Source organism: Rhea americana, unplaced genomic scaffold (genome assembly GCF_003343005.1).
Source record: "Rhea americana isolate MKP2758 unplaced genomic scaffold, rheAme1 scaffold_284, whole genome shotgun sequence".
Classification (NCBI taxonomy): Eukaryota; Metazoa; Chordata; class Aves; order Rheiformes; family Rheidae; genus Rhea; species Rhea americana.
Genome location: NW_028186406.1, coordinates 902501 through 926595, shown reverse-complemented (window position 1 = coordinate 926595; position 24095 = coordinate 902501). Strand labels below are relative to the sequence as shown.

The 24095-nt window shown below is 44.9% G+C and overlaps 3 protein-coding genes across 3 annotated transcripts in view; 1 reads left to right on the top strand and 2 right to left on the bottom strand.

Moving 5' to 3' along the window:
* Positions 1–3004, bottom strand: part of RUFY3 (RUN and FYVE domain containing 3) — a 58076-nt gene extending 55072 nt beyond the window's left edge. Inside the window, exon 1 of the mRNA XM_085308848.1 lies at positions 2635–3004. Within this exon, the coding sequence (XP_085164974.1) occupies positions 2635–2986 (352 nt within the window). The 5' untranslated portion in view covers positions 2987–3004. The remainder of the gene's footprint in view (positions 1–2634) is intronic.
* Positions 3005–8061: 5057 nt separating this feature from the next.
* Positions 8062–9751, bottom strand: UTP3 (UTP3 small subunit processome component). The gene has a single exon (XM_085308846.1). The coding sequence runs from the start codon at positions 9670–9672 to the stop codon at positions 8131–8133; it is 1542 nt and encodes a 513-aa protein (XP_085164972.1). The 5' UTR covers positions 9673–9751; the 3' UTR covers positions 8062–8130.
* A 5964-nt stretch (positions 9752–15715) lies between these two features.
* Positions 15716–23228, top strand: JCHAIN (joining chain of multimeric IgA and IgM). The gene is made up of 4 exons (XM_085308857.1): positions 15716–15845; positions 20077–20218; positions 21188–21268; positions 21807–23228. Exons 1-4 carry the CDS (start codon positions 15782–15784, stop codon positions 22006–22008), a joined length of 489 nt encoding a protein of 162 aa, XP_085164983.1. The 5' UTR covers positions 15716–15781; the 3' UTR covers positions 22009–23228.
* The last annotated feature ends 867 nt before the right edge of the window (positions 23229–24095 follow it).

The window sequence follows — 24095 nt, the reverse complement described above, 5'->3', positions numbered from 1 at the left end:
GACAGAGTATCCTTCAATTCCATGGAAAGCGTCCTTTCAGAAGAGTGGTTTAATGACTGCCCCGTAACAGGAAAAAAAAATAATCAAATAAACATTCAAAATACTCTGCAATACAGTATTGGTTACTGCCTCCCTTGTAGCAAGTAAACATCTATACAAATAATTGTTTTCATTACTACTTATAGAAATGACAGCCTTCGGGCACTCAAGGGAGGCACTCATGATCTAGCAGGAAATTCTTTGCCTAAAATTTCTTCTTTCAGTTTACAGCAGTACAGAGAGGAATTAGTATTCACAGAGTACATTTTTTAATACTTGCACAAGATTGAAAAATAGCCTTGCTTACATTCCTTGGTTTACCTTAGCTTTAAAAATAACTCAAGTATCAAAGAGAGAAGAACCAAGGGAAGCAGAAATGAGCAATCATTTCAGGCTGCAGAATAAGCAGAAGCAAACCCAGAGTGCTTGATGTTGTACTATGAAATGCTATCATAGCATGAACTAATGACACCTGAGAAGGTCCTGTGAAACAGAGCTCCTTAGGCCACCAATAGGCTTCTCCAACAATACCAACACAGATAAAACTGTTTTTACAACCTGGTTCATTGTTAACAACACAGCACCTGAATGCTACTCAGAGTAACTGTCACTTGGAGGAAATGCAAGAAGTGATGACAACTTCCAAGGCCATATAATCTACAAGCAGCCAGGATTTAAACAGAAAATCCTCCCTGTGACATAGTATTTCTATCCATTGTTTTAATATCAATCTCAAAGCAGCAAGTCAACAAGTAAAACTTTGCAGCAACATCCACAGCTACTGCTCCTCAGTGATGAGCAAATGAACACTGCTATTGCCAGAGACACGAGAACTGAAAAATGAGCAGGCGGAGGTGATGAAAAGATTGATTTACACACAAAACTTGCCCCTGGAGAAACAGAACAGCATTCAAGACATCATGCARATAGATTACAATTCCCCTTCCCTTTATATGCTGCTATATGTGTGTCAGTCACTTATTCACTGAGTGGGGTTACATGCCCCAAATAGCCGCTGCAGAGCTACACTAATGCAGGAGACAAAGTATTGTTCTTCTCAACTGTAGACTTTTACTCTGTCTCCATGTAGTCTCAAATAAATGGGCTCATCTTGATGACTCAGTTTCCCCTTACCCACACAGGACCTCTCTTACAAAGGTATTACAAGAATTAATGTTAAAACAGTTTGAAAAATAAAAGCACGATCACCTTAAAGGAATCATTAACAGAAACAGCTCAGCCCCTCACACATACACACATCACGCAACCACAGTAGTTAAGAGATTTCCCAACTGGTAAACACTAATTTACTAAAAATTAAACTTCTGACAGGAAAAAATCAGTTTAAATGRCAACTCAATGCAGAGAGGTTTTTTTAATGTGTGCACAGAAGTTTACAGTCAGAGACAAACCTCCATCTGGTAAAGTTAGGGCACTGCCTGCTCTTCAGGTTCAGAAACTGACTTCCTATCTCACTGGTTACAGCTCTGCTGACTAATGGCTTACACAGATTAGATTTCTCTCCTTGTGGAGCTAAAGATGTTCACCCCACAACAATTACTGTGTGAGTGAATACTCACCTGGGATGTAATCAGGAGATAAAGCAGAAACAGAAAGCTCCCTCTCCCACACCCAGAACAAGCCCAGACCACAGAGCTACTGGCAATTTTCAAGATGGATGGATAAGGGAAGACCTCTTCAACAGGCACACCTTTTTTAAATACAAACACAACTATTGCATAGTTCTCCAGTCACCCAAATACACCACAAGCACATTACAAAGCATGTTATGAAGCAGGAAACTATTTCCCACCAAACAAGCCCCACACAAGAGTACACTTAGTGATACACTTCACCCTTGTCAAACAGCCAGCAAGAAATGCTCTTCCTTCCAGTTTCTTCCCTAAACCCGTGCAAGGAGGAAGCCTGAGTAGATACTCTTCTGCCCCCTAACAGACTATATCCCAGTCCAAGGACAGATTTCAAAGAGCTGCATGCTTTTTCCTGGAGCAAAGAGTGCAGAGAGGTGAGAAGACACTGTAGTCTCTGTAACATATTAGTTTCGTGGAGTTTGTGGGTCAGTCTTACTCATGAGTGCACACAGAAACCCTGTCCCAGCACTCCCTGAGTGCACTCAGTGTCCCTGCCCTGACTAGCTCGCAGCCAGGCTGTCGTTTCCCTGCTGCTGGGGGAGCAGCGAGGCCACCGCCACCACACAGAGGCCCTCTCCCACTTGAAGTCCTGTCCAGTTAAGCTGAGTTTTGGGAAAGCCGCCCTACTTCCAGGAGACCAACACTACGGTTTGCACACTGCCGATTCATCCCTGCCAAAAGCGACTCACTCGCGGGGCTAGCAAAAGCGTTAGAACCATTTTAACCAATATACCCCGAGCGCAAGCTGCACGGCGGAGCACGGCAGCGGGGACGCGCAGAGCTCCCGTGCCTTACAACGGCGGCCCCGGCCCCAGCATCTCCCCGCGGAGGACAGGGGTGCCCCGCAGCCGGGCGCAACGGAGGCGCCGGCTCGGCCGGCCGCGCCCCCCGCGCCCGTCCCGGAGCCCCGGCTGAGGGAGGGCTCCGGGCCTCGGCTACTCACGGGCGCCGGTGCCGCCGGCTGCGTCCGGCCCCGTGTAGCTCAGCAGCAGCACGGGCAGGGCGGCCCCGCCGCGGGGCGCCGGGGGTCTCCACACGCTCGGCGGCGCGGCGGCGGCGGCGCCTCCATGGCCGGGGTAGAGGAGGAAGAAAGGCGGCGAGGCAGGGGGCGCCTCCTCCTCCTCTCCGTCTTCTGCCGCTGCTGCCGCCTCCTCGCCCGCCGCCGCCGCCGCCGCGGGGCTGGGCTCTGCCCGCCGCTCCATGGCGGGGGGCGGCTCCGCCACGACCCCGTCCCGGGAACTTTCCGCCACGGGCTGTAGCGGCGGGGCCGGCGGCGCCCGCTCCGCCTCCGCCATCGCCGCCTCGGGCCGTCGGCTCCGCCCCGGCCGGGAAGCAGGGCCGCGGCCGGCCTCCTGCCCCTCCGCCCGCCCCCGCCGCGGCGGCAGCAGGGCGTGGCTCGCGCCGCCGCGGCCGTTGGCCCTTAACGGTCGCGCCGCGGCCGCCGCGGCCGTTGGCCCTTAACGGTCGCGCCGCGGCGAAGCGTGGCGAGGTGAGCCGGGTGGTGCTCCTGCCCGCGCACGGCGGCAGGCAGCCGCGGCGGTGCCTCACCTGCGAACGGAGCTCCCCGGAGCCGCAGGCACACGCGTGGGGTGCTGRCTGCTCTGCGGCCCCACGGGACATCCGCCGCTGTTCCTGTCCAAGAGATTAATCATTAAAAGCGTGATAAAAATTTATAACCCCCCCCCGAGGGCCCAGGCAACATGGAGAGAAGCTCGTTTGCACCCCTCTTACAAGCTTTTCCTCCCCAACCTCATACTCTGGACATTTCCTTTCTTCCTCACTGACAATTTAACTTTCACACACTTAAAAAAAAAAAGCCAAACCTTCCAACACCGACTCCACAACCCTGATAAAAACATGAGCTAAACTGTCTGCCCACTGTTGAAAAACAGTTTAAAAGAAAACACTGTCATTTCACAGAATTTTTCTAAAGCAAGGAGTGACAAGAAAAGAGCAGGCAGTCCTGTTGCAGGCAGAGTGCCCTCGGGTGCAGCACTTCACCRAAGCAGAGTCTGTATGGAGAAGTGCAGGGCTTAATTCTGTGAAAGGTGATCTTCATGAAAGATGATCTTCATGAAGCAATGAAGAAGTCAGTTTCCTACATGCTTTAACTTCTTATCTGCAAAATCTGTTACAATATCTCCTGCTTCCCCCTCATTTTTGGGGACTACAGGATCTCATTGACAACAGTGTTTTCAGAGCCTTTGATAGAGATGACAATAAAGAAGTCCAAATCTATTATTTACTATTAAGACAATCAAATATGCAATAGCTATTGGAGTTTCATTTAGAAGATTGTTTTTCTAAAAGACAGAGCTTTCATTAAGACAGGGCAGTAAGAATGCACTGTAGTATGTCACTACAGGAAAAAAGAAACCCCAAACCTGGCAGCTTTTATAAAACTATCCTGCATTCAGTATGCTTACATTAGACTGAAATATGCTGTTTCAATATTCTTTCACATAACAATTGCAAAAGCAAAGCTGTAGAGTCATCAGATTGAGATGCTTTTTTCTAATGCTGCCCTCAGTTATGCAGCATGTTAAAACTAATTTAACAGATCCTTTAATTAATTTTAGAAATACAAACATCTGGTTTTGAGATTTGTATTCACCAGTAACAGTACAAGCAAAACTACATCAAAAATTGCAGCTAATGCAGTGTTTTGGAGGAAGACTATGAAAATCTTCACAAAACTTAGGGCACCTACAGATACATTTCAAGCTAGGTAATACATTTTCCTTACCCTGTATAAAGAGAAGTGCCAAGTTCTAATGCTGAAAGTATTATTCACATCTCTGCCATTATAGTTTTTCAGTTCAAGGAAGCAAAGGAAAGCCAGGCTTACTTTGGATGGTTATCTCCGACCAAGAGAGAGTAAATGGTATGGATTACAATTTCTAGAATTAGGAAGACAGCTGCATCACCTAAAAGGAATTTTCACTTGCTACTGTTGTCCTGCCACTAAGCAAGTTCATGCATGGCAACTTAGCCAGATTCTTATTTGTGCTGCTTTGCTCTGTAAATGCTGAGGTTTTCAGCTTCAGAACAAACMGGGCACCTCATGCCTGTTTCTGGAGCTTCCTGTGTACTTTGTGCTTTTTAAATATGAATCATTCCTGTCAAGAGTGTGAGACCAGTCACCTATGGAACGCCTGCAACCTGAGCGAGGGGATGGAGGGGACCCTAAGGCAGTCATCTCATGTCATGTCTCATCCTGGTGAGACAGAGTGGCTGCCTAACTGTGAAAGTCCTAACCTACGTGAGGTACTACTGGGGCAGACCGTGTGACTGTTCGCTTCCCTATGGTGCCTTCTGGAGCACAGCAGCCTGCCCTTGCTGAGCGGGACCCTGGCGAGGAGGAGCAGTGTCACTTGGCTGTAGCACATCACTTGGCAGCGTCAGCACATTCTGCAGGAGTGCTACTGGGATAAGACAGACAGAAAGACAGACAGAAAGACAAAAAAAGAAAAAGAAAGAAAGAAAGAAAGAGAAAGAAAAGAAAGAAAGAAAGAAAGACTGCTAACAGTGAACTCCCTCCACTTATCACTTATTTTCTTGACCATCATCTGAGGTCCTTTTCCTATTTCATATGCACTTTCTTTTTAAAATAGAGGTCTTCAAAACCTGTTTACCATCAATGATTTCTTCTCCCTTCAGCACAAAACATTAAGGAGCATTTTCAGAGCACAATTACAGTGTCCACTCCCTCCCACAGTAAACAGTGGCCTTTCCATGATTATTCCATACATAAAACTACACTGTAAAGAACTATTTATGGATCTGTCCAAACTCTGAACTGAACAAAATACTGTTATTTCATCATCATTAAAACCAATTGGTGCTTTAGTCCTATCAGATGTGCTGAGCCACCTGCTGGCTGCCTGTGGAAGGCTTGTTGATGTGCTACRTTTGCTCTGGCCTCGAGCCTTAATATCAGCATTTCCAGAGAGTGAGTTTGTAATAGTGCAGAAATTTGTTTCCCTAATGTGTTGTTCAGATGGAAATTGCCAGGATTCTGCTTGTCTGTTGCCTACAGCTTTTAAAATTAACAAAAGGCTTTCCTGGATACTTTCAGCTTACCCACGGTTCGACAAAAGTACATCAGTCCTATGTGTGACACTCATTTTTCCATGAAGTCTTTAAAATGAACATCAGCAGATACTATCATAATGAGAYCAGGCACTATCTTGGCAGGGTATTTTTCACATCCCAGGTAATGCTTGATATGCAATATCTTTCTTCTCCATGAAGGAGACCTTTGCTTCTTGATTCTCTGCACATCATTTTTTACTGACCTCCTTCCAAAGCCTCAAGAGTGTAAGTCAAAATAAGCAGTTGCCTCCATCTTGATCCCAGTGCAGAGTAAAAGAGAGGTGTACTTTGGGGGGAAAAAAGCACCACTTCCCTCCTTGATAAGGCTGAAACTAGCTTCTTGTCTTGATGCAGGCTTGCTGTTTCACATAACCAGCAACAAAAAGCCGTGCATTTTTCAATAAGAACAGCAAACAGCTAACATATTTGGTTTTTGATCACAACAAGGGAGAGTGAGCAAGCACAGGTGAAGCAGCTGACATTGATAGTACCAGGTGAGATGTGAAACCTGACAGCTTTGGAAACRGAGTACAGATGGCATAACTCAAATGAGCAGAGACGTACTAAGACGTCTTAATGCAAGCCTCACATTTCCCTCAGTGATGCTCTCACAGAACGAGAGGCCCAGGATTCAACACATGCTTCCACCAGAGGAGCTGAGCTAGCCCCAGCTTCCCTGGAAAAGCCTACTTTTTCAGATTATGTCTTCCCCTTTAAAGGGGTCACAATCAGAGAAACCTACTGTTATGAACACACTCAGGCTTTTGACCTCATATAAGAGCCTTTTCCTGGCACTTTTGCCTGCACAAAGGACTGTCTCCATTTCCTTGTCCTCTGGAGTCTGTTATCTTAACATCCCTGCCCCCTTTGCAAGGATTTTGCCATACGAAAAGCATATAAAGGCCCAACATCAAACCATTTCAAGATGTAACGAATTGATCTTCGTTTGCCTGCAGCCTTTCCTCTTCCCATGCAGAGACTTGCTATCAGCAAGGCCACAAATCCCAGCACTGACCTGAAAAGCAAAGTTCATCTCCATCGCTGCCACCAACACTCCTCAGGCCTTTTTGGTAGCTTCTCCATTACCCCATGCCCTGCAAAATGCCACAGCTCTGCAGGCAGGCAAAGAGCTCCCTGGCCWTTTCATGAGGGGATCCATCCCAAATGCTCTGTGGTACAAACCTGCTCTATACGCTGCAGTTTTGTTACGACGTAGCACTTAACTGCTGTTCAGCCCATGAGCAGCAGGGGACAAATACAAGACGGTTAAAGTCAATGGAAATTGTCATTCCAGAATTTTGCCCCATGTTTATCTACTGAATCACCAGCCCAACTAAAATTACAACACACAGCTCCACTTCCCATGGATCTGGGACATACAAGGACATGCACACGTGCACATCTTGCCCTGAGACACTCAACTATGGCAAGCTTTGTTACACTTTTAGGCAACGACTTTTACCAATCAATTACTCTTCCTTTATAACCTGAACTGGAACTGGCCATTACAGTAAGCTATCATCCTATGACAGATCCCCTCAGGAATTTCATCGTTAAACATATTTTCCAACTGGGACATATAGAAGTAATTCAAACATTTTGAAAATTTACCTTTGAAGCAAAAATGTTAAGTTTTACCTGTTTATCCTGTATCAATGCTAAGCATGTCAGACCTATAACAGCAGACAACAATTAAGTACAAAATCCAGAAGAAACTTTGTTTAATTTCAARCTGAATTTAGAGGAAGAGGAAATAATATCTCAGGCCATGTGGGATTTAGAGTAATAGCTCTCTGTTTGGTTATTAAGTTCAAAAGCTTCACAATAGCCTAAAATTATTTATTCTTATGCATATGAGCGACAGAACAGACTAACTGGAGCAAAAATTAGGGAAAATGCCATAACCCGCTATCTCTTTCTACAGATCAACACAGAAGATGGACCAGAATAACAAGGTGAAAAGGAGAGAGAAGGCAGGGGCAGCTGTAAGAATCCTGTTCTCAGCCCATCCTCAGGAGTCCCTCCATCCCTCCCAGATCCCTGAGCTCTTTCATCCCTCTCCTAGAAGTCCCACATAACCCATTATCATTGCCTTCACTTAACACATCCCCTGATGCCACCATGGAAAACCGCATTATGGAAAAATGACAGCACTGCAACAGAGGAAAACACACAGGCAGGATGAAAAGGAGGCACTGGGCTATTTTTAGAAATGGCACCTTCTGGAAAGCATACTCTTAAAAAACTCTTGGTCTTAAGGATTAAAAACACAACATTCTTTATAAACCTTTTATTGCATTCAGAACTGTTACTCTGCACTCTCAGAAACAGGAAATAAACAGTGTTATTGAAGCTTTCTGCTTTTCTTAACTCCCGCACGAATACCAGACAGTTCGCCAGCGTATCTGTGCAGCTCCCTCCGCACTTCGCGGACCTGACCCTTCCGGCGGATCTTGGCTCGCCGGAACTTCTCCCGATGCTTGACCCGGGGGTTACGATCGATCTTCTTCCTTCTGGGCGTGAGGCCTTTGTTCTTGATCATCTGATAGGTTACCCCTCTCTTTTTGTTTGGATCCTCTTCTTCCTGTACCAGTTCTTCTTCTAGCATGTCCTGGTCTTCAGTTCTCTTCCTCTTGAGTTTCAGCTTTTCCTCCATCATCTTATAATACTGCAGGGCAGCTTCTTCATCCAAGTCTGACTCATCTGCCACCTCATTGGAATTAAGCCGGCCGTTAGTAAAYGCAGGGGCAAGTTTTGGTTTGTTTTTGTTAGCAGCCTGCGGAAGAAGCACTGCAAACTTCTTCGGTTCTCGTGGTCTAGTTTCCTTCTTGTCGTAATACTTTTTCAGAAGCAGACGAACCTCGTATGATAACTTTTGATCTACAACAGCTAGATCATTGATTATATTTCTATAAGCAACCAGTCTTTCGATGACAGGGTGACTATGAACTGGCATCCTCTTTGACTTTAAGACYAAATAGAAGCTGATATTGGCACAATAATTCAAGTAGAGATGATACTTGGTCTGCAAATAGCGACTGCCTTTACCTTGTGGGATGGTGCCATTTTTGATCATTTGTAGCAGTGGGTGCAGTTCATCCTTGAGCTCCATCAACTTGACCTCAAAGTCCTCGATTAGCTGCAGGAGCTCTGGAGACTCCTGCTTCAGCAGCTTCAGCTGCTCTTTTTTGGAAAGGGCCTGAAAATCCTTGGCAATCTTCTGCCCCTTGTCAGCCTGCTGGGCTTTCCGTTGCTCTGCCAGGTAGCCCTGGATCACATCCAGCCCATAGTCATCCTCCCCCAAGTCCTGCACCAACCGCCTCTGGATGATTTGGGCCTCCTCCTCCTCTTCCTCCTCCTCGGCATCAACTTCTTGCTGGTTGCGCTTGGCCTTGGCCCTGGCATCGCTGCCGTAGTCCGTGTCGTAGTAGAGCTGCTTGCGCTGGCCCCAGGAGAGCTCATGGGGCAGATCAGTGTCCTGGCTGTGCTCCTCCAGGTCGCTGTCCATAGACAGTTCCCCACCTTCATCCTCCTCCTCACCTCCTCCATCCTCTTCCGCGCTGTGGTCCTCGGAAAGCTGCAGCCCCAGGACTTCCTCCTCACCGCCTTCCCCCTCCTCCTCCTCTTCCTCGCTGTCCTCCTCGGGCAGCTGCAGCCCCAGCACTTCCTCCTCCTCCTCCTCCTCGCTGCCGCCCGCCTCGTCCCCGCTCTCCAGGGCCGCCATCACGGCCTGGAATTGAGCCTCGTGGAAGTCCTCCACCTCGTCCGCGAAGCTCTCAGGCCGCGTCCCCGCCGCCGGCGCCTCCGCCTCGTCCGAGCCCGCATCATCCTCGCCGTCGTCCGCCCGCGGCGGCGGCCGCAGCACGGTGCCCCGGCGGGTCCTCATGGCGCGGCTCCCCCGACGCTGCCGGCCCGACGCTGCCGGCCCGACGCTCGCCCTCCTTCCGCTTCCGCTGCCGCTTCCGCTCCGCCGCCCGCGCCGCTCCCACACGCGCCCCGGCTCGGCGCCGCGGTTCCGCTCGCCGCCCGTGGCCGCCGGCGTGCTCCGCCGAAACGCTTCCCCCGRGCGAAGCGCTGGCGGGGCCCGAGGAGCCGCCCGGCTCCCGGCCCGCCCTGGCCGCCGCCTGCAGCTGTCGCGGCGGCACCGGCCGCTGGCGCTGCGCAGGCTGGTGCCAAAGGAGGAGCCACGAAACGGCGCGGCGATAAGGCCACGGGGGCCACCCTGCCCTGGGGATCGGCCGCGCCTGTTGCTGGGGCCTTCGAGGGCCCTGCTAGGCCCCAGAAAGTGATCAGGAGCTTCAGTCAAACCTGCCTAAGCTGCTGGTGGCGTCAGCGGCGGGGGAAGCTGTTGGATGAAGAAGGCTGCTGCCAGTGTCTAACACTTCAGTTTTAGTTGTAGTGTCTGCTTGAAGGAGGCCCGGAACGGCGCTCTGCGCTTAAAATGCGGAGCCATTAGTGCTGCCTAATACATGTGTTTAATCTGGGTTTGAAATGATTCCTTGTAATCTGGCAGTTGTCATTTCTTACTTCCCTTTTCTGCCAAAAATGTTCTGGTATGAAAACACAGCAGAGTGGGCCTCMTGTGTAGGCAGTATAACTGGGTGCAGGTGCCATGCATCTTTCTAGAAGAGGGCAAGCCCGGAGTCACCTGACACAATGACAGTGCCGTAAAACATCTTCGGAGAGCCTAGGATAAGGCTTGAGTTCCAGTATGTCTCAGCCGATGCCCTGCCAGGATCAAATCCTGCTCTGCTTACTCAAATGGAGCAAGAGAAATCACTGGAATATTTAGGATGGAGAACACATACTGCCTTTGGCCCTCAGAAAGTCTCTCTTCTGTGACAGAAGATATAAATTGCTCGTATTTTCTTCGTTGTGTGTGTTGTGTTTTAAAACCCAGTTTTAAAAATCRTCTGGTGAAAAGTTGCCATTAACCTCCCTTCATGGCATCCTTTTCCAACTGTAGTGCCTGCAGTTATGGATGCAGTTGTGTCTGTCACAGCTATGTATCAATGTCTTCTTGCAACATGGGCTCCCTGCGCCTCTTCTGGGTTTACRCAGTTGATTTCTTTTTAGCAGCTCCTGCCCCTGGCAGTGCCCTCRTACAAGGAACACCCTGAAAACTCGGTATTCCTAGGTAGAACTGGTAAGACTGTCCCTGAGAAGACCCTGTGAAATTCTAGCTCTCAGCTGAGGTGTTTCTGTTTTGAAAATATCTCACTACCATGGCTTTTGAGTTCAGCTGCAAGTTCAAATTTGCTCCTTTTCAAGTTAAACAGCTGAAATATATATGACATCACTCCAGATCTGGAATGTAGCTGAATTCATTTCTAAGTAATGATCCACTCAAGTAGATCAGCAATAGACAAGTAATAAATCTGGAAGAACACATCTGTAAGAAGTTGCATGATGTGGGTAGCTACTAAAGTAGGGGGACTTACGGGGCCTTGGAAGGTATCAGAAATTAATAATGTCACAGAGGAAGAAAAGAGCACCTCTTTTCAGAGGTTTTCCTTCATCTAAAAAGCATAGGCATAGTCACACCAGCCGTCTGTATATTAATCTTACAACAACTAAAAAAAACCAAGCAAGCTAAGAACTGCACCTGACATCTGCTTGCTTGTTAACCGAAACTTCTTGTTACTCAGTTCCTTTACGCCAGACCAAAGTTTCAGAGAGCAAAAGAAATATCTGAAAATCTCCCTGGACACATCTGAGGGAGAGAAGATTAACTCTTCTGACTCCTTCACTGACTTGCTTCTCTGCAGGAATGTAGGCATCCCCCAGTAGAAACCAGGCCTACTCCTCAGACAAGCCTTCAGCCTGTAAGGCTAAGGGTGGCTGTAAGGCCACGCTGTTGCTGCTGCAGCACTAGCTGTGCTACCTGGATYAGTTATTTTATGTCAATAGACAGATGAGTCCGGGGCATTAGTAAATTAACAATTCTGATTTTCAGCAGCCAAGGACCCCTGAGAGCAATACTTTTAAGTATTTTAAGGCAATTCATATTTGTTCGTATTTATTGCCACATCCCATAGTTTTGCTCATTCATTTCTGTTGTCGGCTGTGAAGTACCTAATCCAGCCTCCCCYCTTTCCTATGGAAAAATCAAGTCAGCACTGTGCCAAGTGGAAGTAATTYTGTTTTAAAAAATACAGATAGCTGTGCCCCAAAGGCAGAGAGAGCCACAGTAATCAATTTACAATGATCTCAGAAACCCAGAGTCTCATAAATTAAGTACCATACACCCTAGCAAGAGGAGGTCTGTGCAAAACAAGTGCAGGTGCTTTTTTATTTAAAAACCTAGCCACAGAACAGGTGCTGTTTTATTTWTAAATACTTTAGTCACCTTTCTGTGAAAGAAGACCAGTCAAGCTAATGTCAAAATTAACTGAAATAGATGAGGGGGTGCAAATTTGCTCACTTTTTGGTGCGTCGTTTGGATTCTGACAGGTCTGACTGCAGAACATCTCAGTTACGAGCCTTTTTCTGACACGCTCAACTTCTCCATGTAGTCACCTCCAGGTCAAAATTTTCCATACACGCTCTTGCTCCAAAGATATATTTTGCCTCAAAGACACCTTGTCCAAATCTGTCTGTGCTTRTTTTCAGGTATCAACTCCCCTGGATACAGGCCTGCATGAAAGAGAGTAACAACCATAGCTTTTTTGATGAGCAAGGCATAGCATTCACTGAGTTTGTTAGCCATATCTAGGTGGAAATTCTCACTTTATACTTATTGGTCATTAAAATACAGCCATCTCTGCCTATAAGGCTTTGTAATCATGCTGTTTAGTCCTACCAATTTTTGTGAAGTCCATCCAGAGAAGCCTGCAACCATTTTCTGCATGGTTGTCCCTTTGTCAAGTTGAAATTGCAGGTAGCTTTTGCTAATGTGACTTAATGAAATCCAGGTATATTTTGTTCCTGACTGAGTTTTCCCATGCAACTGCCTTCACAGTRTAGTGCCCTTGGTTTGTTAAAATTTTCCGTTTCAAAATCTAGAGCCTTTCTGACAGACCAACTTCACTTTAGACTCTCATCAGTTTAAATGGAATTGAAAACTTGTCTCTTGACCCAAGGTTATTTTCTATGAGCAGAAAAGAAAATAACACCTAGAGATATTCTAATGCCCTTCAGGACCTGCTGAAGGACCTTCCCTTCTGGGAACTGGAGACAGCCTCCAATTTGAGCCATTTTACCCAGCATCAGGAACTGCTCAAGCTGATCCACACTGGTCTGCTGTGAATGTCAGTGGAATTACTGCTCTCAATACCATGTTCAGTGACCACTGCAGGTCCATTTTAATCCACCATTTCCTCTGCTTCTGAGTGAGAAGCTATGAGAAAAGAAAGCCAAAGGACAGATTGCCTAGTGGATGATGCATTATCTGGAGTTACTCTGTGCTGTGATACCACTGTCCTATTCACTTCTCACCCAGCCTAGCAGGGATGCACAATGACACAACTATTTTGCCAAGTATTCCTTCACCTCTTCATACCTGCTCAGCTTTTCACCTGGCAAGTCCTAGTCTAACAGGTCTGGGGCCAACTGGAGGCACAGGGCAAATGCAGGGCAGCTGAGTCTGCAAGGCTTGTTCTTATTTCTTTTCAAATTCTTAGTTASTCCTCCACTAGCCCCTGCTTTGCAGTAGGATCAGGAGTCTAGCTCCCTAATCAGCCCAAAATCTGAGCCTGAGGTAAAGGTTTGCCAGCTCTTTACTGAACTGCCACAATTCTTTAATGCCTATTTGCCCAGTTCAACRTATCACACAGCAAAAGGAAGACAGTCCATAAAAATAACAGTCCATGGAAGAAAAGATCCACTGAAGGCTTTACAGTGTAGGTGGTAATCCTCAGAGAAATACAGGTGGCTGAGAGTGACTAAAAATGGCTCTCAAGTTGCTACATAAAGACAAAAGGGACTGTGTGTACAGACATGCAGATTTAGCACCTGAAATTGGGTGATGCTGAGTACCAGCAGTCAGGGGAAACCACCAAAATCATCAGAATCACACAATGATTCAAAAAAATCACAATTCTGCAGACTCTTCCCTCGGGTTTAAAATACTTATGGATGYGTCTGTCTGCTTTTTATGAATGCCAGATTTTTATGAGTGCAGATGAGCAGAACTGGCCAGAACCAGCCTCTTTTGCATGTGCTTGATTCTGCTCTCTGCCTTGCCCCTTCTTGTATATATTTTCAAACTTCTTTGATTACAAGAAAAGTAACTGAAACAAATACTGCTCTAGATAGAAAACCTTCTGTCCATCCTTTGTTAGCCAGGTTTATTTATAACATTCTACAAAAGGTGAGGCAGAGGGAGCATTATCCTGCTGTTTCAGAAAAAAGCTCCAATTTAAACTCTCTTGGCAATACTTTCTAGCAAGGGTGAGGAAAGAAAAGTAAATTCAGCTTTTGTAAAGATGCAGCCGTATTAAGAGAGTAGGATTTGACTCAAAGAGTTATGGCATAGCTTGGTGTCCTGCTTGGAGATGGGACTCGCACCCATCATCTCCCACTACTTCCCCGAGGAAGCCTCGCGTGCCCGGACAGCTGATGCAACACAAAAGCTCTTTGCATCATGCAACARTCTCAAGAAATGTTTGCGTCAGGATGAAAGCTCAGGACAGAGGTCCCAGAGTCTTTGAACAGCTCTGGGACCAGGATACCAGGTAGCAAGGTTGCAGGAAGAGCCAAGGGTGGGATGTGCTGTGCCTGTATCTAGGCATTGGGCAGCTGCCCAGCTACATACAGAGAAGTTGGGGCAGCACAAAGAGATTTGCAATGTGTTGCTGGTTTTAATTCAGAAAAACRTCTGTTGCAGGTACCAGAAATAAAGGAAAGCCTGGTCTAGTGTTATAACCTTGGATACAAGTGGGTTTGTTAGCATCACACTTTGCTGTGCCTTCTTTCTACCRTCAATAAAATGACAGGCAAGGGGATTTTATCTGCTGTTGTAAGGTGTTTGGAGGTCTGTTAAAGGTCAGTTATTGGGCCAGACTATTAAAGACTGAGTTTCTCTTAAAAAATGGCCTTTTCTGTGCAAGACACATGCATGCACTACGGAGACATCCTAGTCATTGCAAGTTACATAGTAATATTTTTTTCAGAGCTACACAGGTGATCCCAAATCTGAGACAGTAAAAAATGGGTTCTCCAGTACTCCTTTGTGTTCCAGACTGAGCCAAGTGCTTTAGGAAAAGCTTGCTTGACAAATACCTCCGAGCGTTTAAAATGCTCCCCTTTACTGGCAGATAGTTGCCTTGGTCCTCACTCAGAGGCTTTCCTTACACCCCAAATCCCGTGAGGTGCCTTTTCCATTCATGAGGAAAGAGACACTATGGTGCAGTAGATAGAGTCCTGGAGGAAGAGCTTAGCTTTGCCACTGACCTGCTGTTGCTTTGCCTCTTTTACCCCTCCCACCTCTCATCTTGTCTGCTTTGACTGAGAGCCTTTTGRGGGCAGGTTTTAATATATGTTTGCATGGCATCTAGTGCAAATAGGACTCTGATCTTAAGGTCCAGAATGTTCCTATAATATGGGTCAAACTAGCCTGATTTATAGTCTGATTTCTCAAAACTAGGAGGAAGAGCTGTTATCCCTTGGCTATCTGTACACTTTCCTGCCTTGCACTCTTTGCTCCCAGACGGGAGAGTGCCACTGACCCTGGTGGTAAGTTGGCCCCTAAGGACCACAATGATTTTGCATTCCTATGCACTCAGCAGCTTTGCTGCTGGTTACGTGATGAACAAAATAAAGATGTGCAGTAATAGTGCAACCCCTGCCCCCATCCACCTTTGAAAGCCAGAACTCTTTGTGCATTAAACCATTAAACGTGCTTGGTTTCAGTCCCCAAGCCACATTTTCCACAGTATCAGTGTTAGCGGGCTGGGCTGTTTATTTTAGGAAACAAATAGCTGTATCATTTGCGCGCTCCCTTATAGGCAGATTCAGGTTCTGCACTCACGTTCTTCAAAAGAAGGAAAGGCAAGATGAAGAGCTCTTTGTTGCTGTCGGTGGCCTTGGCTGTATCCTTGGGGTTCATTCTTGTGGCAGGTAGGTGAGAAACGAAGACCATAAAAAACTGAGCTTAACAAAACAACAATGTATTTTGTATAATTTACTATTAATAATATTAACCATCAAAATCGAATCTCAGAGCCTGCTCAAGAAGTTTAATTCCTATTGCAAGGCTAAAAGAGTGATGACTGGCTGCAAATTTAACTTTTTACAATTAACCATTCCTAACCAGATTTCTGAAGCAACAAATCACAAGCTTGAATGCTTGCTTTTCTGCAGTGCTAGGAAGATTGCAAGACTTTTACTGATGTAAAAGCTTTTAAATTCTTCTGGATGATCCTGTCATATGGCTATAGATGGCTCATTTCTGGTCACACTGTAGTTTAATATCATGTAACTCCATTGATTCTGGTGGAGACACTCTTGATTCACACCAGATATRCTGAAATTGGACTCCCATCAAGCAGACTAGTCAGTGTGATTCACAGATAGTTGATATTGACTGTATTAGTGCCAGATTTTGATATAATGGTCTGAGGCCATCTGCATTCCTGTGGTGGATTTGGTCCACAGAATTAAATCTGTGTTCAAGGAAAAGAATCTCAACATCACAAATAAGAACCTCTTTGAAGTTCCTCTAACTTTCAGCAAAGGGCTTATTACATACCCAAACAGCTCATTTAAAGCAGTGTTTCCTATGAAGTGTGACTGACTGCATAATCCGTTAGCTGCAATTGGAGAAAATGGTAAATATTGACTGTTGAATCTGTGTTAGTTCAACAGAGCCCAGTCTGGCTTTCTCCATTCATACTCATGGCTTGATATATATATGTGTGTGTGTGTGTGTGTGTGCGTGCTGCTTAAAGGAAAGCAAAATTTGAGTTACTTGCATCTGCAGCAGTGACATTTACACTATTTGTTTTGAAATTAATAGCTGTTTGGTCTCTCTGGACCTCTTTCTGCTTTAATTAAGTAGCTGCTTTCACATTCAGCAGTTTGAACAGCCAGTTTTGGAATGCACTTGCTTCTTTAGTACGCTGCAGCTTATTAGCTATGGATTTTGTTGGGCTCCATCTGCATGTATTGCTGCATATCACAGCATATTATAAGACAACCCAATATTAAAAGACAAGACATTTTGTCAAAATATCTCTGCATAGCGTCCGTTAGAGAGGGAATATGATATTACAGTAAGCCATGCAGATGTTTAGGCATTAGGAATTTTGCATTTAACTACCTTCTGCATGCATTGCTGCATATCACAACATATTACAAGACAACTCAATATTAAAAGATGCGATATTTTGTCAAAATATCTCTGTGTAAGCAACCATTAGAGAGGGAATATGATATTATAGTAAGCCATGCGGATGTTTCGGCATTAGGAATTTATGCATTTAACTACCTTCTTCTCCCAAAGGCGCTTTTCTGGGTGATACTTTGAGTTGTTGCTGATAAACCTCAAAAATCCTACTCACAACGTTTTAGGTAACGTTGTCAACAACTTTACCTAAAAAATGTGCAACACCTGTGTGTTGAATGATTACTGAAAATATAAGTAGGTAGAATTACATATGGAATTAATTCAGGATGGTAGTTTTAGAGTATATTCCTTACAGTTTGTCTTAATAAAGTAGTACATTTGCTAATGCAATTTTATGCATATGAATTAGAACCTGCTCTAAAGCCAGGCAAAGCCAATGGGAGTCTGACTTCAAGACTGGCTTTGGATCAAGGTCTTAGAAGAATTGTGCACAATGTTGCATAGAACACAGTGACAGATATCAGAGGGAGATGGATGTGGCTGCAGAACATCTGTAAAAGAAGAAACACTAAGGCTCAGTAAGGCAGAGACTAGAGAGGCTTTTCTAGACAGCCTCTGTGTCAGGGGGGAAGATGTTCATGCTGAGTGATGAGGTGGCAGAGAGGAGGCATGCAGAGTCTTTGGGGGAGGAGGAAGAGATACAAAGACAAATACCATTAAACCCCAAATAATGATTTTCTCCTTTATCACAATGGGTCAGATATGGGTGTGGATTTCTGCCTTGGGGGGGCACAGAGCAATCAGTCAGAGGTGTGACTGAMCTTTTGCTCCGTATTCATTCTTTTCTGCGTAAGTGGGGCGGGAAAGGAGATGCAAAATAAGTGATACTTATTTTAAAATAATGTGGAACATTCTACTGCTCAAAGTAAGGGAGTGTAGTAATTTCCTTCCTGATCTAAAAATCACAAAGTGAATATTCTTCAGAAGGGATTCTGCTGCCAGTTGTCACAGGAGCAGCATTTGCAACCAGTGTATAAATTGTAAGGTCATTCTGAGGATTGATTTTAAAAAGTTTCAATGCCTGAGTGTTTCACAGCCATGAGGGCTGGCAAGATCTCAGTGAATAACCATCCAGCAGAATGGAAACAGAGGAAACCGGTGTATTGTGAAAGCAGGAGGACAGCTCCAAAAAACCCTATGCAGAAAACCCACAGCGCTATTTGCATTGCATCATATGGACTAGATTSTCCAGTGGCAGAAGTGGGCTCTGCCAGTTGATGCTGCGGAGGACTGGGTGCTGTTTGGTCCTGCAGACAGCTTCAGGCACAATTAAGCAGCTAATGATCAAAAAAGTACCGTATCCTGACAGACCCCCACTACCCTCTTGTTCCTACAGGCTTTGAGCACCATCCCTTTCACCTCTCTCCCTTTCACCCTGTAGCAACAAGTTCTATTGCTCRTGCAAACCAGCAGCATCAGACATGAAAATGAAAAACTAGATGTGAGCTTGTGCATGGGACTGGCTAATTATTTAATGATCCATTATTTGGTGAGTCAGAAGAAAAGTAATTCACCTATTAGGACAAAAGCTTCTAACTCAGTCTGAAGTTCTCCATAGATGCTGTGATGAACACAAATGGACTTAGCATGCTGCTTCTTTCTCCACATGTTTAAACCAATGGGCTAGGAGAGCAGGCAAGCTTCCAGAGCTATGAGGTCCATCTGAGCCCAGAAGAAGTTGTCTCCGTCCCTTACAAACAAAACTTTCTCACAATGCTTTTGGTGCTTTGAAGCAGGCTGGAAACGCTATAGGAACATTGCAAAGCAATAGCTGTGAATCTAATCTTAGTAGCATTTATAAATACAGAGGGAGGTGATAATGACCATTTAGGAGGRATGTAACTCTGCTATGTAAGACCTGTTAAGGGTCTAGAAACCAGAGGCTTAGAGAGAACAAGTTAYTTCAAATATGTCTACTTGCTCAATGAGGAAGTAGGCATTGCACACCACCAGCAACACTAGAAGAGTCTTCTGGGTGACAGACGGAAAGTTTTGCCCTATTATTTTGACTGAGTTTCATATTGAATGATGTGTTAAAAGTGAAGGAGACAGTCATAACCAGGCTGGCTCTTCTCTGTTTGAGTAAGAGTCTTGGCTGCCAAACTGAAGTCCATTAGAAACAGGTCAGAAAGTAGTGGTTAAAGTTCTCCCTGCAAACTGCATGTGTCAGTGGCACTTGCCTTTCATTACCAGGTCACCAGGTGGCAGGTTGCCTTCCTACTGGGTCCTTTAATGCTTTTTGGCATTTGTTCCCTAAGGCACCTGGGGACAACGGACCGCTGTAGGAAATTGGACGAGYCTGACAGCCGCATTGACAAGGTCATAGATATTTATTTAAAGTCCAGATCCAAACTAGAGTTCAGATTGCCAGAATAGTCATGAAAAATGAAACAGAAATTGGATAACCTCCCTCTAGACAGTTTTGCAACCATTGTTGCCTATGTTTCAGAAGCCACCAGAGCAGCAGTGGAGTAGCYCAGCCTTGTTTGACTACAGGAATTGCGTGAACGGGAGCCACTAGCTAGGTTTCATGCTGTGCTTTCATGGTTCATTCTTAGGCCATGTGCTGGATACACAGCACACTTGAACTGCCAGTCAAAGTGCCAGGTGTAGCTGTATGGGTTGCTTGGGTACTTTCTGTCTTCTTGTTTCATAAGATACCCCTGCCAATTTTCCTCGCTCAATTTCAGTTTTCGTCTTTGCCTCCCCATCATCCCTATTTCCTCCATGTACAGGAGCAGACTGTAGGCTGAGCAGTAGAGAGCGCTGAATTCAGCTTTGCAAAGGGACTCAGTCCTACCTGTAGTGACCTTGGCTTCAGTCAATCCAGATGCCATAATGGGGAAGCACCTCTAGGAGGTTCTCATCGCTTTGCTTTCTGCTAGAGCAGCTTGCAAGAGAGTTTTCTTTTTGATGCTGAGATTGCATACCCTGTACTTGCAGGTTATCCACGGGCATATGAGGATGAGAATAAGGAGTATCTGCTGGTCAACAACAAGTGTAAGTGTGTAACAGTGACCTCAAAGTTTGTCCCCTCTAAAGAAAACCCTGAAGAAGAAATCCTGGAGAGAAACATACGCATCATGTAAGTAACAGGCACCTCTTACATGGAGATGGTGAAAGGGAGGTAGTGTTTCTTGGTTCCTTTTGGTTTGCATTATTTCACATCTACTGGCATTTAAGGTGCAAACAGGTTTCCCCACAGGCTGTTTTCWATACTGGCCTAGAGTGATTACTTTTGCTCCCATCTCACGCCTCGTCATGTTTTCCTAGCTCAAATGTGTCCAGCTAATGTTTGCCTCGCCAGTTACAAGAAGCATCTTTATGTTTTAAGAAGTCCCATTGCAGCTTTGTAAAATGCACTGTTCCACAGTCAGTCTAATCTGATACCAAATTTGTCCCATGACATTGAACTCTACCATTTCCAGATTAGATCTCTATGTTATGAATTGAGCTATTTGGGCCTAGGGAAAGCCAGTTAATGCTTGAAATATCTGAAAAGGTCAATGGCATGAGACAGATTTTAGTTCAGACTGAGATTTCTGTCCTCTTTATTCACAGAAATCTGCCAAAATGTTTGACAGGGGGTGGGGGAGAAAAGGAAATGGATCCAGTTCAGTTTGAGCTACAGGAGTTTGAGGAGGGCTCATAACAAGGAAAAATACTAATGAAATGCCTCTGTCTCAATATCCTACAAGTCTCACATAGGCCTCTGCAAGCCCAGAGTGGTAAAAGTAACACCACTGTTGGTACCTTGGAAGCATCAGTAGTGAAAGGCAGCACTTTCAGAAATTGCTGCATTGCTTTTGGGGAGGGATTCACTATCATCCAGACTTCCCATAAAATGCCTGGAAACCAAGCAAAAATCTCTRGCCTTTGAGGGCACAGAAGGGCCAAGATTTCCCATCTGGTGCTTTACCARGGAGAAGGGTCAGAAAGAAAATAACCTGAATAAAGAACAAGATGAGAGCTGAGAACACATTATATCAGAAAAGTAGTTTTGTGCTTAATAAGCAGTTTTCATCAGAGCAATTCTCACCCTCCCTTCCTCTAGAGTCCCCCTGAAGAGCCGAGAGAACATCTCCGACCCCACGTCCCCACTCAGAACCACTTTTGTCTACAGTATGTCTGACCTGTAAGTAGTCTTCTTTACAAAATTTCCTAATGCTTAACCTCCTTGCAGCATTTCCCATGGCAGTTCACCAACATCCTTGAAAGCCAGTAGATAAAGTAAGGCAAGGTCATACAAGACAGTTTTCCCTGGAGAGCTAACAACTGCCACCTATTCTGTTACAATGCCTTAGCCATAAAACAATGCTTTCTTCCAAGTGAACAAATTACTCTTCCTGATGAATTCCCATAGAAAGCTCTCATACTTGCATGGTAAGTTTCATTCCAATCCCTTGTTGGAGATCCCAAGCTCTGTTCATCTTGAAAGTCTCTAAAAGCAGGAAAATGCACCTTTCCTGCTTAATAMTTCTTTTTAGGGGCCTGCCTTATGAATAGTGGTTTAACAATGCTGTTTGTAGCCAGAGAACATCTGATAGGGAGTTCCTTTGTAAAACAGGTGGCCTAGAAAGGCCAAGCTGCCAGATAAATGAAAGATTGAGATTCATCAAGGATGTCTTTTAGTGACAACTTTTAACATTTCTTCTATTCCCTGTCTCTTCCAGATGCAAAAAATGCGATCCCATAGAAATTGAGCTAGGTGGTGAGATATACAATGCTCAGCAGAGCACCTCCTGTGATGGTACGGAAACTTGCTACACCTACAACAGAGAAAAATGCTATACCACAACCTTCCCATTCCTCTACCGTGGGGAGACAAAAACCATTCGAGCAGCTCTGACACCAGCGTCCTGCTATGCCGATTAGCTCAATCCATTGCTGTCCTAATGCCTTGCTGCATTCTGTTTTCCTATCACAAATACATTTATGCTAGCAGCATAGTACCTAGACAACAGTGTCTGAAATATCAGCTCTCAGAGTAATGCAAACTTGTTTCTATTTGTTTTTAAGCATAAAAAGAACGCTATTCCCCAAGAACAGCTGCTGAGTGTCAGATATACTGTTCTTACATTCTTGGCATATATTTGCAACACCATTTACATCTCAAACACTATCATCCTATAGACTGATCCTCAGAAGGTATAAACCTGTGTAGTTYCATTGAAATCAAGGGAACTACACCAGTTTACAGCAACGGAGCATTGATTTGGCTTGACAGCCTTCAATTAGTCCTTATCTAAGCAAGGCTGTTACAGACATCAGCAGGAATGTCTGTGCATTTGCTCTCCTGAGCAATCTAAACCAAACCTCTGCACAAGCTGGTAGCATTATTAGAAGTCTGGTGTACAATCATACTTGAGAGAGAAAAGATGAGGGGCAAGACTTGAGAAATCATATTTTCAAAATATTTTGTAAAAAAATAAACCCTAAACCCTTCTCTTGCTTTGGTAATCACAAACTTCTGGTTTTCACAAACACTTAGAGAAGATCAAAAGATGCTGCTGCTCCGAAGCTTTTCACAAAGGTGCCAGGACCTCAGGTGTTCCAGGAATAGTAAACTCATCCAGGACACATTAGGTATTAAGCTTTCCATGTTTATGTACTGATAATGATTCATTCCTCTGCCCCTGCTCCCAGCTGAATTGCTGTTTTAAGAATCAAGTTAGCTTGAGTATTTTCTTCCTGGTTTTGCATTCAGATCTGCAAGAAATCCCATGGGGCTGCTCCAATCACAAGAGCAGGTCCCTAGTTAGGAATTCATTTAATCTGTCACCTCAGTTCTCTCTTCTTCATATAAGAAACCCTCATTGAATAAAGGAGCTGATTCCATGTAGTACATTACATTATATGCATTAGACATGGTATTGTCAGTAGACGCATCACATATGCAAATGCATTCCCCAGCATTACATTTGGGAAAACTGGTATGTTTTTTCTCACTGTTGTTAAAAGTTGATTGTAAAACTTTAAGCTGTTCTGAGAAGCCCTTATTGGGCTTGACACATTACTGCAGTAATAATAGAGCAAAACCCTGATGCCCATAATTTGAGCTTTGTTAGTGAAATATTAAATATTTTTCTGCAGCAGTCTGTGTGTTAAATTCCAGTGGTGTTCAGAAAAAAAAGCCAAATCTTTAATGATGCTTCCCCACTTCACAGTGAATGGCATGAAGAATTCTTCCCTACTTCCTACTTATATGGGCAGGTCAAGGCACCTGAAATACTTAGATAGAAATAATGATACATTTGAAGAAACTATGACACATTGAGGTTGAATAGGTTTATGATTTTAGGATCTGATCTGCTCTGCACTACTCTGGTAACTGTACATTGATGCTTCAAGGTCGTGTGAGTCAGCAAGACCAAAATGGGAAGATCTGCACAACACCTAGATACTGCTCAACACTGGAATCTGTAGGTCTGAATTTTACTGGTCTGTTAAGAAATACCTTCAAGATAGTGTACGTTGGGGGTTAGTCATTTCTACACAAGATCCCTGTCCTAAAAAGGAAACCTTTAGGTGTCCAATTTTGAAACAAGAAAAAAAAAAGATAAAATGAAAAATACCATAACATTACACTAGAGTTATATAAAACGGCCTTACAAAAATATCAATTGCCTCTGTTTACTGCAAAAAGAGGATAGCCAGTTAAAAGGAGAAACCAAACAAAAAGGGGCAAAGACTTGTGCAACATATTGATATGACTGTCTGGAAGTACTCCTGTGATTAGGTGTTCAGCTTACTGAACTGTATATTCTGACTGTATATTAGGCTCAAGTAAAAGCACCAAAACTGGTGTATGTTTGAGCATTGTCCCAAGTCCAGACTGAGCAGGAGCAGATGGTCACAGATCCAGACAACAGTTCAGGAGAGTGAGTGCAGCTCTTGGCCCTGCTGCAGGCTGCCTGTGAGAAGCTGTGTAAGCTATGTTAGGCTCAGGCACAGCTATGGTT